The 21,175-nt window shown below is 45.4% G+C and overlaps 1 protein-coding gene across 1 annotated transcript; it reads right to left on the bottom strand.

The window, feature by feature from the left end:
* Positions 1–507: 507 nt before the first annotated feature.
* tle3a (TLE family member 3, transcriptional corepressor a) lies at positions 508–20,376 on the bottom strand. Its single transcript, XM_071536240.1, has 21 exons — positions 19,990–20,376; positions 19,312–19,509; positions 18,642–18,742; positions 18,348–18,411; positions 16,876–16,920; positions 12,590–12,652; positions 12,195–12,299; positions 10,444–10,473; positions 8,173–8,403; positions 6,062–6,184; positions 5,910–5,960; positions 5,651–5,803; positions 5,052–5,184; positions 4,784–4,956; positions 4,399–4,472; positions 4,055–4,304; positions 2,986–3,233; positions 2,715–2,862; positions 2,477–2,627; positions 2,156–2,232; positions 508–1,846 (listed from the first exon to the last, which is right to left on the bottom strand). The coding sequence occupies exons 2-21, from the start codon at positions 19,333–19,335 to the stop codon at positions 1,739–1,741; spliced, it is 2,352 nt and encodes a 783-aa protein (XP_071392341.1). The 5' UTR covers positions 19,336–19,509; positions 19,990–20,376; the 3' UTR covers positions 508–1,738.
* Positions 20,377–21,175: the final 799 nt, after the last annotated feature.

Genomic DNA, 21,175 nt, shown 5'->3' with positions numbered 1-21,175 from the left:
CTCAGTAATTTCTGAGTTAAAGCCATTGCTAGACGTCTCTTGCAGCCTCTCTAACAGCACCCAGAATGTCTTCCTCTCATGTCCGCGGCCCTCCTGGGACAGTTGTCAACTCCTATCTGGATGCATTTACTGCCATTTACTGATGTACTTCCATTTGCTGTCAAGGAGTGCCAGTGAGCAAGTCTGTGTAGCCGCAGAGCAGAGCAAGGCAGAGCCGTCCCAGGAAGCATAGAGGGCACTGAAGAATTAGAGGACAGGTTTCTAGGTTTCAGGTGAGAAAAGTAGAGCCCCACTCAACAGCAACTGCTTTAGATGCTTCACACACACCCCATCCCACTACTGACTGCAGGAGAATTCTAAATATTAATCTCAATCTATAAATCCAGGGCCAACTTTTGGCCTTTTAAAACATGCATTGGTGTAGTAGTGCACCAGCACTATAGAAATTCAGTCAAGATGATTTTTTATATAAAAACAGTTTATTGATTTATCAACAACTGTCAACTGTACAATCCTTAGTGATGATGACAAGTGTTTGCTACATGGTCTGAAGTTTGTTTGAGCGGAGACCATTCCTGTCTATGAGAGGAGATTGTAGTGGGATATTATGAAGTACTGAAGAAAGTAAACAGAGCATACCCAAAATCTCAAATGTGGTCACGGCTTTCTCTGCCACCTTTATGCGTAATTGTGTAAGCCTTGCATATCAGTCAGAGAGTCAAAAGAGAAGGGCAATTATTAACTCTTACAGACTGATGACTAAAGGTGAAACTTTGTTGAGTGGAGCAACGAAGATTCATACAATACTCAAGAGTCAACAGGCTGAACTGAAGTCCCATCTGCTTCTCCATAAAGCCTGCCAGTCCTCCACATGGTAATCCATTTTAATGTCATTAAAAGCAGCCAATGTTCTGGGAGAAGTCCACTTTCAAAGTTGATTTTTAAGTTAACCAGGGCCAAAGGGTAGAAGTGACTGGAAACCATGATTTTCTCCTTCTTCCAGTCTGAAAAAAGCACATTCCCAGAATTCTCCACTGCTAAAATCCAAGGGACAAATGTCTGTGTTCTGTGTTATAGCAAATAGCACAGAAAAAAAGACCGTTGTCAGGGAGAAAAAAAAATCCAAATTAGATTTCCGAAAAGGTCATCCTGGACAACGAACATGAAAAAAGGCAGAGGAGGGAAAAAACTGAAATAGAATATCCTCTTACAAAGTCCTAATCTAATTTCCATCCCCAGAGGGGACAGAAAATCAAGGAGAGAACAAGAAAGAACCATCACAAGCGTAACTGGACACCAAAATATAAATCTATAAAAGGCCTTTTATTACTCCATTATGTACACTTTTCACAGGACCTCCAGGGAGAAGCTCCAGAGCGAAGCGCCGCTTCTAGTTGTGTCACGGAACCTTATCTCCACATTAAAAAAGACGAATAAAAAAAGAAATATCCAACAAACAAAAACAGCAAGACATTATTTTCTTCTCTAGTGCCTTGGGAACTGCACTCGCTGTACAAGTGTTAGTTGTATGAGTGAGGGAGGGCAGAGCCAAAGGACACAGCATCCAGAGCCACAACAGCACCAAGTCTATTACAGTCTGGCACTGCCCAGCCAAGCCTCCTGCCCATCCACCCAGGGGCTGCAGGCAACATCCATGCTGTCTGTGTGAGGGAGGGTAGATGGAGGAAGAGTCCACTGTTCCTGAGCACGAGCATGCTCCGACTCAAAGCAGTCCGTTCTAGTAGATCACTTCATATACAGTGGCCTTCTTGTCACCAGAGCCTGTCACAATGTACTTGTCGTCTGCCGAGATGTCGCAGCTCAGGACAGATGAGGATTCCTTGGACTGTTTGGAGACAAACAGATGTCATGTATCAGATAAAAACATTTTATTCTTGGAGGCAGTAAACATGCTTAACTACATCTGAAGTTAAGTGGATGAGAACAGCTGACTACAGGGCAAGATTAGATTCCAATGACATCAAGTTCTGGCCTGATGCCCCTCAAAAAGACTTCTTTGTCAGGTCAATATTTCAGGTTCAGTTTTCACTGATAGGAGAGTCCTGTCAGACAGCGGTCGCTGTGCCCTTCCTCCCAGAGACTAACTGTGCATACTTTTGGACTGGCTGCAGACAGAGTGTATTGATCTGCATACCTGGAATATGCTGGCGCCATAAGGAGTCCTCCAAGCATTCAACAGATTGTCCTTCCCAGTGCTTACGAACCATTTGCCTGCAGAGAAAAGAACAGTGCAATCAGGCCTCGTCGGACACAGAGGGGATGAAAATAAGACATCCAGCTGAACAGTCACCACTTTTGTGACCTTGAGAACACACAGAACAGGCATTCAGGCCATAAAGAGGGCACTGCAGTTTTGCCACTAAATCAACTATAATCGGCTAAGGTCCCCTTGCTAGGAAGTAAAGTCAGCGTTCTTTCTATTTCTGTGTGTGTGTGTATGTGTGTGTGTTCATACCACAGTAGGCGAACTTGAGGGAGAGGACGCAGCTCTCATGCAGGTGGAGCTGATACTTGTCAGGCTTTGTGTGGTGCAGCACTTCCACATTGCTGCTCTCCATGCCGACTGCCAGCCACTCACCGGTCGGACAGTAGCCCAGAGAGAAGATCTGTAAACGGGACACACCAGGTATTACTGAATGTGGGCCCAATTCTGTCTGTTATCCATCCATCCATACTATGTTACAGGGTTGTACCTGTGAAGTGAAGTCGTGCTGCTGCAGCTGTCGGCCCTCCCTCAGGTCCCAGGAGCGGACAGTGTTGTCAAGGCCGCCTGTCCACAGCTTAGTGCCGTCATGGGATATGTCAATGCAGCTAGCACCATCCGTGTGACCCTGGAACTGCCTACAATCAAAAGTTACAAAAAGCAGACATTTACCAACAAATATTCTTTATAAAATGATAAAACAATAACACTCCTGTCGTGGGACCGCAGGCCACACAGTGTGAAGAAGCGTCTCTTCCCACCTAACGAGAGTCTGGTTGTGGAGGTCCCAGACGGCAATGTTTCCATCACTGCAGCAGGAGAAGCAGACTTTGGCGTCAGGGCTGATGGCCAAGGCATAGCATGCCGGGGCCGAGGAGGTGAGCTCAGCCTTGATGCGGGGCGTCTGAGAGGCCAGGTCCCAGATGGTCAATGTGCTGGCCTCGCCTCCAACAATCAATGTACGGCCGTCAGGCAGCAGCTTACAGGAGCGGATGTAGTTATCCCTGTTCTGTTGCACAGAGGACAGAGCGAATCAATACTCACATGTTCAGGGCTGTGGAGCTACAAAGGGATTGTGGAGCAAGTCAGTGGGAAAGTGGACCGAAATCCTGCCATCACAATAAGCCAATCTAAGAGTGTTTTCAAACCTATTGTCTGTTTGTTATGCTTTGAATCAAGGGGATAGGTTGTTGCCTTGTTGCATTTACATTGGTTCAGTTATGTTTCACATGCAATGCAAAAACTAGCAAAATGTCAAGCTGACCATTCATCAGTTCATCAACAAACAAGCCACATGGGAATCATTATTTCCTTCATTGGTCAGAAATTTGGTGCCAAAAGTACTTTCCTTCTAGTGTAAAGAAACATGGAGCAACAGCATCAGCTGCGTTTGTGGTCCTCATGTATAACAAAGGATTATCCCCCGGTTTATGGAATGAAATTCTGAATAAAAAAATGTATACCACTTAATTTCTCAGTTTTACGATTCAGTTTGTAAAAACAGGCGATTCTGTTGACACTCCTACAAATTAAACAACCTTGAAACTTTCCTATTTTCACTTTTATGTGATATTAGATTCTGGTGTTTAACCCACGATGCACAGCGATTCTTATAGTTGGGTTGGATCCTGGCCAGATCACAGGGTTGCACCAACACCCAACAAACAATTGGTCCACATCCGAGTGCGACTGCCATGTTCTCATGTTCCCAAACAAACGGAGCAAACAGGGAAACCACTCCAGGGTTCGAAACAACTGCACTAAATGCACAGGGTGTAAAAATGCCCTAAGCTGTTGATGAGTGAAAGGTGAATAGGCGCTGGTCCTCACCAAACAGTCCAGCTGGGACACGGGGCTCTTGCTGCCTGGTTGGCTGATGTCCCAGATTTTGACACAGCCTTTGCCACCAGTGTAGACGTGGCGTGTGGGGTTGCTGATGGTGACAGCACACACCACCTCGCCGTGGCTCAGCGTGTTGATCTGACGGGCGTGGCGTGGAATACCAGGACCGATCAGAGCATCAGGAGGGAAGGGCACAGGCTGCATCTGGCCGTCTGCACTGACATGGAAGGAGTACGCTCTGAAACAAAAGACAGAGCCATGTTAGTATTTCAGATTACTGCTGTTTTTATAGTGTTCCACTACGACACGCCGAGTCTCGGTGAGATACTTACGGTTTGCCACCAGAGATGGATGTGAGGCTGGCTGGAAGGCCCGGAGCTCTCATGTGGGTGTGAGGATCAAACCCCTGAAAAATGATGAGATGAAAAGCTTTGAATAACAGACTTGTTTTTGACCAGTGATCACAGCCAAACACTCACTGTTAGGAATGGGATGAAATTCAATATATAGCAATACAAAAATGTGACAATATGATATCAATATCATCAGGCAGAAAAATGAATTGCGATATTAGCTACATTTTATTCTGCTGTAGTAATCACAAATGAGATGGCTTGCCCATCACAATTCACAAGCTCTCCATTGAAATTATATTATTTGCACTTTGTAATGACATTTTTAAATTGTTGTTTACACTCTAGTAAGCCAAGACATTACCATGGGGGAGCGTCCATAGGCTGCAGCTGCTGCAGCACTCATCTGAGGGGAGATGTGCAGACCAGCATACACACCAGGACTTGTCAGGCCTCCATTCATTTCATGATGGCCCATCATGGCAAAGGGAGTAGGGTAGGAGCCTGCGATGGACAGAGGGGTACGCAAAGCTGGGGCTGCTGCAGACAGGAAGAAGAAAAGGATATCAGTATGTAACACACTAGAACCTCTTGGTTTCTAGAGAAGGTCTGAACAAGAGAGTGCTACTAACCGAGAGCCTCCATGCCTGGTGGTTTGCCCAGGATGGGCCTGAGCCCGGGGGTGGAGCTGGTGCCAGGGGTGGGGGCATCGTTGCGGGGGGTGGGGGTGTTGGACTTGAGGCCAGGCGTGGAGGATTTGTCATTCTGTCGAGGGAAAGAGAGAGCAAGCACAGTCACAATCCCGAAACCAGGCACTGTGCAGACTGACAATTTGAGAGCAAACTGAACTTAATCCAATCTAATTCTGACAACCCCCATAGTCCTGCAGAGCTATAAACTGCTATTTATTCCAAAACCTATTACAGCCACAATGGAGATGGAGCCGTTTTTATCCCCTTACTGCTTTGGCTTTAATCTTTTAGTGAGGCAGAGGGAAAAAAAATCCTGGAATAGTTAAATACATTGAGCTATTAACAGAGAAGACCTGACTGATCCTGATGCAGGACAACATTATCCCTGACGTTTAGTCATGCACTTAAAGCACCGACAGCCATTCCTAATCCATTGCAGAAACGTCCTAGATTTATTTGCACATATCCCTTTGCTCTCTGCAATTCTCATTTAAACTCCTTTCTGTCCCAGTTTGTTCATAACTCTCCTGGAGTCTTACATGACTGAGCTCCTTGGCCTTGGAGGATGGGGTGCTTCCGGACGACGCCACTGACGCAGGACTGTTGGGTGTGTCCTTCTTTGGGGGGCGGGGCTTGTCAATGCCATTTTCAGGTGGCGAGTGGGCTGGGCTTGCCCGTGGGGTGGCAGGGTCCTGGAGAAACATGGCAATAGATATATTGACATTAGTGCACTGTAACGTAACTTCATCACAGTAGATGTCAATATGCCATTTACATCTACATGCTGGCTGCGCTCACCTCATTAGACACATCTACCACCAGGTCGTCACTTTTCTCTCCGTCACTGTCCTGTAAATACAATTACAAAAATAGTCAACTTAATAGACCTCTTATTAATGAATCATTACCTCATCCAGAGTCTCCAACCACAGGAGGGCATAGTGACTTACATATCTGCTCATGCTGTCCTTCTCCTCCACTTTGCGTTTCTTGGAGTCTAAACTGTAGTCAGAGGAGCTGCGGTGTTTCTCGCTGGCTGTGCGTAAGCTTTCTGATGGGGATATAGAGTTATTCTGCAAAGGAAAAAGCAAACATAGGCTTTATTACCATTTCTTCATTCATTCAACAGAGGAGTGAATCATTCATGCATTGCAAGTTCACAGAGAGCACACTGTGCCAATCCAAACACTGAAAATGCCTCATTCACACGACTATGGATGCCACAGACTCTTAAAATGCAGCTGTAGGCCAGTTCCAAACAGTACCCTGACACCAGCCAAGCCCCATCTCACACACAAGCCTGTCCCTGGCCACACAACAGAATGGGCCGTTATCTGAACTGAAAGGGGGAGGGCTTGTTTTCTAAGCTGGGCTCCCTCCTCCTCATAACTGGACAACAAACAGCCTCACAGGGACATGAGCAGTGTGTTGTGGCTGAACAGAGGCCCTTTTCTCTGGAGTCAGTCAGGCTAAGCGTGAGAGAGACAGGGGGAGAGAGAGACACACACACACACAGGGAGAGAGGAGAGGGGGATGGAGAGAGAGAGAGAGACAGAGACACAGACACAGAGAAAGAGAGAGAGAGTGTCTGTGTTGTGGGCATTGATTGCCACGGCGCGCTTGGGCACCATGTCAGTTCAGGCTTTGAGCGCCGAGATAAAGAAAGAGGAATCTATATCCTGCCAGTGGGCACGGCAGCGTGGGACTGACTGGTGCTTCTTCACGGAGGCTGCCCACACAGGCTGGGACAGCTCACTCCAAACGCCAACAGAATGGGAGGAACTAGGCAGGTGTCCAGCGGGCTTTCACAGGAGTTTGCCATTTGCCTGTAAACTGCCAAGTTTTCCTGATTCCCTCTGTCCCTTCCTCTGAGGACCAAAGCAACAACATGGACTAAGTCAACGGCAGCCCAGAGAAGTGAACAATGGCCGATGGACTAGCAGTCTGGGCAAAGGGCCACTGTCTGCATAATGGCTGACCTTTAAAGAGATGCTTAGCGTGACTCATTAACCAAAGTCACCACTCTGCTATCAGATGACCTGGGACAAGAGCACAGCAACAAAACAGGCCCGCTAATCGCCCCAGGAGTTCCATTTCTTCAGACATGACTGCACCCATTCAGTTGGCCCAGCCTACAGAAACACAATCTCACAGGCCCATCACAAGCCATCAGAGATCGCAGCCATTCAAATAAAATGCTTTAGCAGGTCCAGCCAGACAGGGTGGAGAAAAAGAATAGAAAACAATTCTGCATTTGTGTTCATAAATATTCATCACAAGCAAAGGAGGAGAAAGAGTGAGCTGGTAAACAAGGGAGACAGTAGAAGGGATCAAATAAATCCTTTAAGAAGGGGAAGTCCAAGTCTTTCTTTAATTGTGATGAAATTACAAGGCTTCTAATCTCTCCAGCGTGATACGAGTCATTTCCCTTCTGGATTAAATGCACAGTGCTTATATTACAAACCTCATTTCCCATTAATCATTTTATTGAAAGCAGATTATAGCAGTGCATGAGTGCAGCCTTAGCATGTGGTTAGCAACAATTTTTACATGACGTTTCCAGTAGAGACAAATTGGAAATGTGATGGATTATGAAACCAACAAGGCTTCTCATGCAACGAAAACAATTGAGGGTTTGGACACTCACCGTGTTCTCTGTATCGCAGGAATCATGATGGGCGGCCGAGGTGATGATGATAAACCAAGTGGAGCAAAGAGAAAAACAAGTCAGTTACCTTATCATAACAGATGCTGGTGGCTGAAAGTGAGAGATTCAGCTGGAGGGCACAAGGCCCCTCTTATCACCGTTTGTTGGAGCTGTTGAATAGCTTATGCAGTCATGGGCTGGGAATGTACCAGCTCATTACCCAGACAGAATGTGAGCAGACAGGATGTGCTCCTCACCTAAGGGCCTGAGGACTCTGCTCTAAAGAGTCAGAATCACTCTGCACTATATTAGCATTTCCCTGTTTTACATCTATTCACTTGTGTTAAAATTAAGATCACACGCATTCAATTCCTCCAAATAAACGAGTTAAGCGGCCCATACCCGTTTGGTCACCAGGATGCCTGAGCTAAAGCGCTCACCTCTGTGCTCGAGATCATGGTGGTTCTTCTCGTCCTTCACTGGGAGATGGGCCTGGCTGCCCAGGGCGCCCAGTGCCAGCAGGCCAGAGCCAGAGCCTGTCACTGGGGGGATGCCAGGAGGCTGCAGGCCTGAAGGGTGGGGGGGAAGCTGGACAGGAGGCCCGTGAGCAGCATGGGAGAGGTGCTGTGCCTGGAGCTGCTGCTGCTGTAGGTAGACAGGGAGATAGACAGACAGACAACAAGTGGGTCAGAGGGAAAAGGCAAAGAGACGCCACACACTAAACACGAGCCTGATCAGTTAAACCCCAGATATTAGCACATTCACACATCTATTACTGTCAGGATCAGAAAGCAATCCCTGTCAGTGCTATTTCCATACCAGACCAGGGTGGCATAAGCCCCAGATCTGTGCCGAGGAAAGTAGAAGTTATGACTAATGATCAACTGCTCAACACGTCTAATGCATGAGACATGGGGATCGAAACACTCAATCACACAGCGAAGTTAGTACACTACACGCTGGGGTAAACACTGAACAATAGGAATATACAGTATCATACTATATTAATGACAAACAACAAAGCAAAGTTTGATCCAACCATGCAGCTTAATACAGAGGAATCATTCGACAGAGCGTAAACTAGCACATTTCATACTGCAGCACCACAACACTCCTAAGCCATCAGTGAGTTGGGCAATCCTCTTAAGGGAGCGTCCCAAAGCTGGTGTAGGAATCTGTCAGCCTGTGGGCTAAACAACTACCTGCTTTTTTAAACACTTCAAAAACACAACCTGCCTCCATTTACTCCTCACATATTCACATTCCTGGATTAACAGAACATGAATCATTTGCACACCCAAACTTTAAGAGACCGAGGGAACAGCAAGTGCCAGAAGCTGGCTCTTTCTCTCCGCGCGCATGTGTGTGTGTGTGTGTGTGTGTGTGTGTGTGTGTGTGTGTGTGTGTGTGTGTGTGTGTCTGGCAGGCTGCTCCAGGAGCCAGGACCAGGGGTCCCATGCTGGCACTCAGTCAACCCTCCAATATTCACCATCAATATTTGAAAGGCACAGGGAAATGGATGGGAGTTAAAAGGCACTCAGCATGGAAGTAAGCAGTTTAAAGCAAGGTTAAATAATACTTAGCTGAGACACCAATAAAAACATCAGCAATTTATTACCCGTCTACGAGCCAGCTGAATAATTCAGCGGCTGTTATGGCATGCACCTCCTCGCTTTTACAAGACTGACTTCAATCAGTGACCATTTATGGTTATTTCCAAAATATTAGGTACTTTGTAATGTCTGAGGAGGTGGTACAGCACAATACTATGTGACGCATCTGCCTAACACATGGAGAATGGCTGAAAATACATTGATTCAGTAGGAACTGCCTCCACATTCAGTTTTAGCAGACGACAGGGATATTCAGCAGGTCTTATGAGGGCACATACTACCAGAATATTTCCATAAAAATCCTATCTGGAGGGGCATTTTAATTGCTTCTCGCCTTCTACATTATCTGCCCAGCAGGTGGAGTGGACTAGATTGGAGAATGGTGGAGTAGTATATCGCTGGGGATTTGAACTTGCAACCTTGCCCTCTACTCCATAGGGCAGTTGTCAATCCAATTATAAAATGTGCCTAAAAGAGACAGATAGGGAAGAGAGAGAGAGAGAGTGAGAGAGAGAGAGAGAGAGAGAGAGAGAGAGAGAGAGAGAGAGAGAGGGAGAGGGAGAGAGAGAGAGAGAGAGAGGGAGGGAGAGAGAGAGGGAGGGAGAGAGTGTGTGTGTTATAATATTATGTCCATGAGGGAAATTAAGGAGCCAGTTCATTGGCAGGGGAGAGCCATCCTTGCTCATTGTGTTTAATGAGGCACTGATGGGTAATATGCATGGCTGATCAGCCAGAGCCCTCATTAGACGGCCATAAATGAAGACAATAATAAATAAAGAAAGGAGGCCGGCCTATTCCCTCTAATTTAATATTCCGAGATAAAGACCTACTCTTTGGCCTCTTTTTCTCAGAGTGAGTATAGCTACAGGAAAAAAACCTCACAGGCAAAATTGAGCAAATCTATTACAGTCTCTTGTGTACTAACTAAACGAACTATAGTGAAACACATAGCACTCTGGCAGGACTAATGTCATGCAACATGCACAAGCCCTTCAAGCCCCTTCTCTGTGTGCACACACCAAGTCCATTAACTCCAGCATGGCACATACAGATATCTCTGGATGCCACTGACCATGAGAGCTGGGTAGGCAGCTTGCTGCTGCTGGGAAGAAGGAGGACAGAGACTGGTCAGGGTGATTTCCCACACACTACATGATGATATACTATAATCAGTGGTGTTAGGAAAATAATAAAACATTTTTTATTTATCTTTAACCCATTGTTTAACATCCCATTTAAACAAGCAGCGAACACATTAAGGCTTCATCTAGGTGGCCTCTCACTGGGGGAAACGTGGGCTTAGCTGAACTGCTTCTTGGCTGACTTCAATATTGTGTGTTTTCTAATCAAACGGGTACCGCCACCAGTCAGCAGGATCATCTCAACACTAGCAGCTGCCCTAGTTGCATCCTATTAATGGCCCTCAGCCCCATCAATAAGGCATGCAGCTGGCTCCTGGATGCTGCCTGTCTGCCTGCTTGCCTGGCACGCTCTTTCACCCCACCTTGCTTTACAATATGCATGAGGACTTTGGCATGCCTACAGAGCTTCTCCTCAATGAATAACTAATGGAAAGGTATTCGTAAAACATAGCTACATTTCCCCCTCTACTGACATGTGCAACCAGGATGACTAGGGTATGAGAGGAGGCCCGACTGTTTCATATAACAGGCAAAGTGCCAAACTAGACGATGTATGCAAATCACGAATGGGCTCCTCCAGTATTTAGATTTGTACTCCTATTCCTTCTGAAAGATAGTCAATGATTAGCAGATAGCAAGAGTGAACTTGTCACCGCTATTCCAATAGTACAGCAATATTCCAGTATTATGCCATTTCAAATATCAACATTATATGATCAGGAACCACAACCCAAACTGCTTTTCTTAAGAACAACTGTAGGTCTAGTCTGTTTTGGCAAAAGTGTAATAAAGCATCTGCTTCAGTCCGGCAGATAAAAAACAAATAGCTCTCCATCACCTCAAGACAAATTCCAGGGAGCAATTATCCTGGAATGAAAGGTCACCAAGGGGGCATTAATTGAATTCCAATATGTGCCTCCAGTCATCAAGTCAGCCATTCAGGCTGGCCTCTTGTGCATGCTAAAGACCCTGCAAAGATTCAACTCCAGTAATAAGATCACTGATAGCATGGGGTTTGTATTGGGGGTGAAACTAATCAGTTCTCTAGTAGGAGGACAGGGTGGATGCAGCTGATCAATGAGGAGCAGATGGCATGTTGAAGCTGTGATGAAGACCATACATTAGTGCCCTGTGCTGTGGTGTGCAAAGCAGACTGCAGACCTGAGCTGTGATGGCTGACTGCTGTGTGTACTGTCTCAGCTAGCTAGCAGCGCTGGCTGTGTTCTGCTCACCCTCTGCCTTTTAATTCCCTCAGCTATCCAGGTCAGCAGTGAGGGATGAGGCTCCTCGTTAAAACCTTAGCCAATTAAAGCAATACATGCTGCGAAGGGGATCTCAAGAGCTCCCAGGCTCGCATTTATAAACACACAACAAGGCAGTGAAGATACCACCGAGACCAAAGCTGGAACAACAGACCAGCTCTCAAGTGCTACACTCATTGTGTATATAGTTTAGATTCATTGCTCAAAAATAAAGCATTAGATTGGAACAAAATGAGATTTAGAAAATTGATGAAACAATCAATGGGAGAGGCAAATCTGCACTTTAACTTTAGTGGGGGGTTTATCCCATTCTATTCACTATTCACATGCAACAGGATTGTTTATAGCTAGTGATCATCTCATGTGCAGGTTTGCCCCTAACCAAGGTCAAATAAAGGAATAAAAGGGGGTATACACACGGTGAGAGGCAGATTGGGAAGTCCACGTACCCCGATGATGGCATTCAGCTCGGTCATAGTCACCTGCTTAGCCCGCTCAACTGCCTGAGCAACCTGCTGTTGGTGCTGTGGGAAGACATTTACCAGAGGAGATGCTTAATGGGACATGCCAACATCTATCACACACCCACACTCATTTAACTGTAAATTTCACGCTTAATATTCACAGCACTACTGCAGTTTTAAAAAAAGGGGGGCAAATGTCAAACACAATTATTCAAAACTGCCTAACCTTAACATTTTGAAGCAGTATCTTTAGACTATAGGCCTCTTGACAAAATAAGCACCATAACAACAACTGACTGTTCTTTGGTACTAAAATGTGACACTGTATGGTGGGCGCATTCAAAACTCACCTCTTGTGACAGGAAAGGCATAATTTGAGCTAAAATTGCGTTGAGCCGTTTGGCAATCTCCGTCTGGAAAACAAAAGAGGAGCAAATGAGATGGTAAAGTATGAAACAGACAGTGACTTCATATAACCCCCCTTTAATGTTTACACCGATTAAGTCAATTACTGCGGCAATCAGAACTGCTTGACTCAACATCCTCTAAACAGCATGATATTGACATTTGAAATATTTAAAACATTAGGAGAGCCCAGGGGGATGGAGCACAGCTGTGCTGAGAGTGCACTCCACACTAAACGGATATGAGCAGGCAGAGTGCTGCTGTGTTGAGAGGATCCTCTCTCACTCTGCCCTCATCTGCGACTCAACTGTCCTGCAGTTAACCTCAGTTAAACCACGGAGCCACACCCAGGAAGTCAGCCCCACTAACCAAACTTCCCTGTTTATTTACATATGACAATGTAGGCTAATTGCATTATAGGTTATAGTTGAACATTGAACAAAGGGTACAGACCATAACGACCTCTTGGGCAACGCACTTCAAAACTACAATCAATACCATTAGAGGACAACTACCAGCCTGTAAATGTTAGAGTGCGGTCTTCTAAGGCCTGGTCTTTCTAAGTCTAGGCCATTTCTCATTGCAGTCAACTGCACCCCCAACACCCTCCTAGCCTCCCATCCATCCACTGAGCCCTGCCTCCATTCTTCTGCCTGTCTGCCCACTGCCATGGCAACGGCTGCAGCCCTATCTTGCTGGGATCATTATGCAAATGGCACCTCTGCTTGACCGTAACAGGCTTTAAAATCATATTACGTGCTTGGAGGCAGGTCATTAAATTGAATTTTCAGCCTGTCGATCAGATGAACATAGCAAATGAATGGTGGATAAAAAGAGCAGTGGGAGGAGGTGTGTGGGAGGGGTGTGATCCACTCCCCCCCTGTAAAAACACTGCACAGCCAGCCTGTCCTGCCTCCCTCGTCCAGGGATGGGAGACATCAGCAGCCTCTCAGGTTCAAGCTCTGCACTGGGAGCAGAAAAATAACAGTGCCAAAGCTACATCATCTATGGAATTTATGAGCTGCAGTTCAACCCAGGGCCACTGCGGAACACAAACACATCACAGGGATTTTCTCCTATTTTTCATTTGGAGCAGCACACACAATGTACTTTGCAGACCGCCAGCTTATTTATTACACATGGCAGAAATGCCAGGCAGTTTTGGCAGCCAGACATATTACCTCTGGACAGAGCCAGGGAGATTGGAGAGTAATGTCCAACAGAACGAGCCCCGCTGACCCAAGCTGCTACAGCGATAGCCACTTTGCCGAGACGGGCAGTGGGAAAAAAAACAAGCTGAAGTTTAAATATCAGATGAAACAAACCAAAGCCTGGAATCAGAGGCAATAATCCGAAACACCTATACGGTAGCATGTGATACAGAAGGTACAGTAGTCATCTGGATAAGATTATTCATTACTTTCTGCAGACAAGAAAGATGCAGAACTCCAGTCTCCTGTGATAAACAAAAACCGTGACCTATAACCAACCAAGCAATGAAAGGGCTGGATAAAGGTTTTATGGGCATTAGTATTAATGCTATGTAGTAAGTGCTCTAGCAAGTGCTCAAGAAGGCCCTCAGAAATGGTTGAAAAGCTACAGAGCTTGTATAATCCATGTTTGTTGAGATAAGCCATGTCAATAGCAGTCGAACATTTGACAGGATTTGTGAAAAGGCCTTGAGCGCACAGTCCATTCCTCTGTAGCTTAGTGTCATGGTGACAGCTGGCTAAGAGAGGTCAGGAGGTGGCTGATCCAATGTGCCCTAAACAACTGGCTGTCTCTACACTCTCACAACACAACATGCAAATACATGGAAATAGGCATCAACTCAGCTGGCCAGTGCTGTCAAAATAGATACAGCGCAGGGCTGGGAGGATTTTTCGTTCTGCTGGCAGATAAAAATGGGGCTGTTGTCGCTTTAAGCAGATGACAGCCTGGCCCTTGAGAGGCCAGCTTTGCGCTGCTGCTACACAATTACAGGTACTCGGACCTGTGTAGCACCACTTTAAGAGCACTCTCAGGCTGGCCTGTCAACGGCGTGCAGAAAGCTATTTGTCTGTTGCTATCAGCGATGGGAAAATGGAGTGAGACACTGATGAGCATTAAATACACAGGGAAAACAACTGGTGGCGCTGGTCACATGATCCATCCATAAACAATAATTGACTAGTCAGATTCAGAGAGCCTCCAATTTGTCCAAGATGACAGCATTCTCTGTCTCCTGCTTTCTCTAGTAACAAGAAAATTAGGCTTATACTTCACTATAGTCTCATCTAAGCCACAAGCTGACGTATGTTTCCACTAAACTGAGATGTTGCACAAAGCCTCAGAGCCTTTGTTAATGTGCAGCAAGTCCAGACCAAATTGTTAATTGACATCTGAATTTACCTGCATCGATCTGTTCTGACTAAGGCTGAGAGCCTGCCTAAATGGATGCATGCATCATTGCTATGATTTAACCTCATCAGCAGCTGTCAGGCAAGTCTCTGAAGCAAATGAAGACTGCAACCGTCAAACAATAAACACACTCTAACAAAAAAACTTCTTAGAATAATAATACCATATCTTATAATACGATTACACTTCTATTTGGATGTGTGGACGTGACACCCCTCCCCCTACCTCCAGCCCCTGCCCTGAAATTATTACACTGCAGCACTCCAGCAACCAGGCAAAGATGACTGATTGGGGATATGGGAGCAATGAGGGCTGGGAGGACCAGCATTTCCCCAACCACTTTTCACTACACGCCTCTTTTGTAAGAACACTGCGGACTCAGTCTGCTGGCTGACCAAGTTTGTTTTGGCCCTGAGTATGGCAGATAGTTAGCTCCTTAGCAAATGATTCCCCAGCCATGGGATCTATGTCCGTGTTACAACAACAGGTAACAGCCAAAACTGGTTGGGCTTCAGTAACACCTCAGCCCCACACCCGAGGAGCTCACGGAAACAAGCACTACAGCACGGTAATTACTGGCTGACATCACGCAGCAGAAATTAGCTGTATGTTTCTACATACTGTTAGGCCTGATAGAGAGGATCAGACAGCACTACCACATCAGTCCATCTGAGCTGTGCTGGTGTGCATTCTGAAATCCGCATTATGTCTCCACACAGTAATGAAAAAGGCACAGTTAGAGGAATGGATTTCCTCACTACAAAATAAATCTCCTGGCAGGAAAATAATATGCCTATGTGCATCCAATAATCCGTCCCAACCCTGCCTGTTAACCACTCCCCATCTTCTCCTCCTCCCCCGCCTGAGCCTTAAGCTGGGGGAGCATGGGGGAGCTGCATGGACGGGGCCCACACTGTTTGCTCACAAACACGCCGTTCAGCAGGTTAGGGCCCCGCTGATGAATTATTCAAGAGCTTCCATCAGCTCTGTTGAGGTTCCTGATAAAAGTCAGGCGCTAAAATGGATCAGTCGATTAACCTGTTTACACAGAGCCGGCCTGTTGCCCCTCCCCCAGCTCTATTCTCCAACTCGCCTCCATCCTCCTGCTCCCATCCCCCTCCTCTCTCCTCTGGTTGGCGATAAGTGCCTGACAGAAGCTATCAGAGCAGCCCGCGCCCTGACAGACATGTGGCAGTGTGACACACAGCCTAGACACTGATGGATCACCCTACCACTCCAATCCGCCATGCCCCCAATGCTGTCATTAACCAAGCTAGGCTGCTGCCTGAGGACGGGACAGCCACACCGGTTTAAAAACAGCATACGTGGGAATCTACGGATTACCCATTCATACATTCTTTATCTCTTCAAGCATCCGTGCAATTGATCCTTGAAGCTTTATCAATGGAGATAGAATCTTTTAATGGTACTAAGAGCATAAACAGTAAGGAAATGACTTTTAACCCCTCCTGTAATTAATGCCAGTCTTAAAAAAAAAAAATACTGACCTATCAGCAATCCTCTCCCTTTAATCATTAAGTCAAAGGCCAGGCTTGCCAAAGTCTGCCTTTAATCTTATCAAAACACTTTGACAAATCCTGGCTTTACACCACCAGCAGATCCAAAGAGAAGTTAATTGTATACTGTATGTGTTGGTACGAGGGTGCGTGTGTATTGCCTACTTCCGTGTGCAGTAACCCCTTCTGTTTACCGCCTATTACCAACGGCCAGTTCAGTTCACAACCTATGAGCGGCTCCTCCTGGGTCTGACATCCCCTGACACTGTGGAAAAGCACTGAGCTGAATAAATAAGGAACATTATGGTACCTACCTGTTTGTGCATCTCTATGTTCAGGCCATAGGACATCTCATAATACTGAAAAGAAAACAAGAAGTTCATCGAAGTTAATTATTTCAACAACTTGAAATCAATCAGTCACTCATACAGTCAAGTTGCGCTAATACTTATGTATGTAATTACTTTTAAATTTTTATAGAAATGGCTATTCTTTTGCTTTTTGTTACATAATTATAATAATTTCCATTTAACCTGCATAGTGATAATAGTTACACATCAATATTTGAATTGATCACTATGCTAATTATGTCATCATCACAGGGCTTTGAGCAATCTGATTGATGACTAAATGCAATGCAGCTTCCATAGGCAAACATGACAGGCTAACATCAGACACAAAAGGAGTAGTAGTAGGAGCAGTTGACAGTGAATAGCTACTCTGAGTCAATATCTTGTTGCCTGTAGTGTGGGCACCGGGAAGAAAGGGTTAGATTTATTGATCAACATCTTAAACCCTCAGATCTCCGGGATGTCTGTTTACTTAGCTTAACGCCATTGCTCAACACTCTTGATATTTCAAGCCAGGTCAGTCTGTCTGGCTGAAATGTAATCCATGGAGCCCACAAGTGGCAGCCAGGGCAGAAATGGCTTTCCAGTCAGCGTCTATTTGATGAGGCCAATGCATTATTCAGTCCATTAGCTTCTTCGAAAATTACTCTCAAACAAGAGAGCCATTCTGTCTGAGATCAGAGCCCCACAGCCGTGGTGTAACCTGACACCCAGTGCTGGCTGTGGGATACTTCTCTACATGTTTACCTAACCTCCTCCCTGTCAGGCTGACATGTTTTTTTCCTGTGAGAAGAATGTTTAACTTAAGCCTCAATGTATTGGTTTAAGTCATCCCCTGTGTGTTTACCTAGGATAACAGAATACACTGCCACAGAAGAACCTTTTGATTGCATCATGTCTGAACAAAATTCCTGTGTCATAGGCACACCTATGTTTTGCTAAAAGGTTGCTAAAATACAGGCTAATAATTTAGGTTTACAGTGAAACCAAGGCCGCTTTCGTAAAAACTAAACTGCAGCATGTTCCACATCCTCCATTTTGTTTGCAGTGGTGCATTTTCCCACACACTACTCTGGCCCTCCTCCATCAGCTCACACCTAATTTATGGCCATGCATATGTCTGAGCGCGGTGTCTCCTAGGAGAATAATCAGATCAGCACACACAGAGGGCAACACTGCAGTCATTGACCCTTGGAGATCAGGGGCGCACTATAATAGAGCCTCAGCCCACTGCTGCCTGCCTGTCAGGAAGGTTCCTCTGCAACAACCAACTACACCGGGCCCCTGGGGGCTTTCACAGGCCTGTACCTGACACTCACCCACCCTAACCACCACACAGGTAAACACAATAGCCTGTCTCACTCCACCCCAACTAGATCTTCGACAAGCCTCGCAATTTGGAAGCATAATTGCTCCCTATTGTAACATAATCTTACCATGACATAGTGGCGCTGCATCTCGGTCTTCTCATTGGCCAGTTTGTCGTACTCCACCTTAAGACTAAAATAGAAGACAAGGTGTCAATTTTCAGGCGTCGCTATCCCTTCAATAAATCAGTCACTCTTAACCACATGAGTACAGTGTGCAGAGGATAAAAACTGCAGTCTTTGTTTTTTTCCCGCAGAAGTCAACAACCAAATATTAGCCTTAACCTACAACATTCAAGTGGGTTCAAAAGAGCGTAAATGTTGACATTAACATTCTTTGGTGATATAGTTTGTAATCATTACCTGTGATACTGGGCTTGCAGGAACTGAAATTCATCTTTAATCCTGTCACAAGACTCTGCTACAGTGAATTTGAAGCCAGGCTGGCCAGGCTGATGTGGAGCCTGAAAGAGGGTTGTAACATCAGATCAGTCCATCAACAGTAGAAAGATTTTTTTTTTTTACTTTCTGCATTGTGCTCCATGCTGTTGAGGGGACCTCAATAGTTCACACATTAGACTACTTTTGAGGTGACATCTCCACTGCAGTAAGTGAGATATTACCAAAGCAAAGAGGTGGCTCTCCTTCACAGCCACAGAAGTAGCAATGCTAATAATACAACATGAATGGGCTCTCATACAGAAAATGAAATCTAATTTCAAAAGTGAATCAAAACCACCACCTATTCTTAATGTTCAGGCAAGTCATATGGTGCTATATGGATGAGTACGGTATGTTAACAAATGTCTAGGTATTCAAAACATCTGCATCCATGTGACAGCAACTGTATAATATTTTGCTAAATGCATGGAATTATGACAAAATAGAAAATATAATTATATGAGTTACATTAATGATGCAAAACGCTTTGTAGAGCAGGTTCAGAGTGATTCAACACTGTGACCATGTCACCACCTCAATGTTGTCAGAAATATATGTGAGCTATTGTAACTACAGAGGAAGCGCGTCTTACCGGATGTCGGCCTTGTGGATACATGTTGAAATGTATCCTTTGTTTATCTATCCAATAAACAGCTCCTTTGGCGAAATGGTTGAAATTTGTTCACGGGGACACCAGCCTCACAACAAGCGGACAAGATCACTGGTCAGGGGTGAGGGGGGGGGGGGGGGACTCGCCAAAATCCTCTGATGAAAAATGACGCGGTTTAATCTATAGACAAAAAAAACAATAAACTAGAGTACACGTTGTTTGTAAAGTAATATGTAAAATACAGTAAAACTGGCAACAGATATTACAGTCAGTCATAGAAATTTAAGAAAGCAGCAGTAGTCCAGTGCTTCTGTATTTGATGACCTTATTCGGTCAGTGGTCACCGATATACAGTCGATTCAAATCAAAATCCTCCATTCACCAGTCACAAACTGAGGCAAACACAACATTAAAAAAATATATATATAATTTTGCATTAATTATGATCTTTCCATCAAATTCGCTTTCTTTAAACTGATCTTCACTGATGATCGTCAAATGACCAAGAAGACCCTGTAGGACGTCTACAAGCAGGCCATAACAGCAGCTAGTCCCTGGCTTTCACCTACTGTTTGACTCCGCGGAAAGGGATGGAAGCGGTACGCTGTTGAGCGTACGCCTAAACTGAACAAGAAATCAATACCACTGATAAATACATACCCGTGCGTGTGTCCTAAACGTCGGACCGACTTTGTTTGGAAGAAAAACAGAGTATAATTCATGCGTTTAATCCTCCCTAATGTAACGTTACGGATGGTGAACGCAGATCTCGACAAGCATCCTCTCTCCGGAGCGCACCCAGCTAGCCTCGGCTTGATGACTAGAGAGCTAACTCGGCAGTTGGGAGAAATTTGGTGCGGTCGGACTCGATTAAACTACTTTATTCTCAGCCGCGAACCTCCGAGGAATGTGCGCCTTTTGTGGCCGGGTAATCCCAAAAAAATATGTTTCCGAAATCTTTCTTCCGATTCGAAGAGGTTCGAGATTCTTTAAAAGCGTAACATGGTACTCTCCACAATCTCACATTTCCCCCGTTGTCCAGCTTACCCCCGTTGCCACACACAGGCAGTAGGGCTGAACTGCCGTGAAAGCGCCTATCTGTCCAATCGGATTACTCCGAAGGAATACGGCTACATCTGCCTATCGGAGAACGATGGCCCCCACGTGGGGTTCAATGATACATGACATCATCCCATGGATTTACAAGGCATCATCCGTCCCATGTACAACAACAGCACTGATGTACCGACGATGATTTTCAAATCTGAGAGAGCCAACATTTATTTACATTCGCTCTTCATCGGGATATTTGCTTTTTACCCAATATCTTATGAATTTAGGTGAGACTAATGTGATGGGATGGCAGTGTGCAACAAGCATTCTTCATTTTTTTTTTTATCCCCATACGAGGAATCTGTGGAGCAGGTACCTAGTTTGTATTACATTGCCGCGAAACACCAAATGATATTCTAGTGAAACATCTAAAGTAACGCCCAAAATCAGAAATAGTGGTGTTAAATTGCCCCCACACACATACATACACACATACACCGTGAAGGACATAACAATGTCCAATCGATCGACGATATCCACCAAATTGCCTGGCGGACTCGAGATAAACTGTTTGCGTAAGTTTCGCGTGATTCTTACAAAACATATCCGTGTGACTACCTATCAGCATTTGGGTGATAGCTGTACTGTGGGGAGTGAGATGATTGCTTTTGTCTGATATGAACATCAGCCATGTCTGAGCACGAGAGCAGGGAGCGAGCACAGCCTATCGCTTGTTTTGAAGGTTCACTCTGCCCCACGTGGGACTTCTCTGTGGCTTTAAGGCTTCTCGTCC

This window comes from Centroberyx affinis, unplaced genomic scaffold (genome assembly GCF_046629955.1).
Source record: "Centroberyx affinis isolate AG114_WGS23_722 - 3 ecotype Tasmania unplaced genomic scaffold, CSIRO-AGI_Caff_v1 ptg002853l_1, whole genome shotgun sequence".
NCBI classification, from domain to species: domain Eukaryota; kingdom Metazoa; phylum Chordata; class Actinopteri; order Beryciformes; family Berycidae; genus Centroberyx; species Centroberyx affinis.
The sequence above is the reverse complement of the archived record's forward strand: the minus strand, read 5'-3'. Positions and strand labels throughout refer to the sequence as shown.

Bases quoted from the DNA above. Each gene is read 5' to 3' on its own strand.
- tle3a (XM_071536240.1), bottom strand. From the start codon at position 19,335: ATGTATCCACAAGGCCGACATCCG. The intron at 5,961-6,061 runs GTAAGTCACTAT...TTGTATTTACAG, and splicing joins AGGACAGCATGAGCAGATAT to GACAGTGACGGAGAGAAAAG. The intron at 2,628-2,714 runs GTACAACCCTGT...TCCCGTTTACAG, and splicing joins AGCACGACTTCACTTCACAG to ATCTTCTCTCTGGGCTACTG.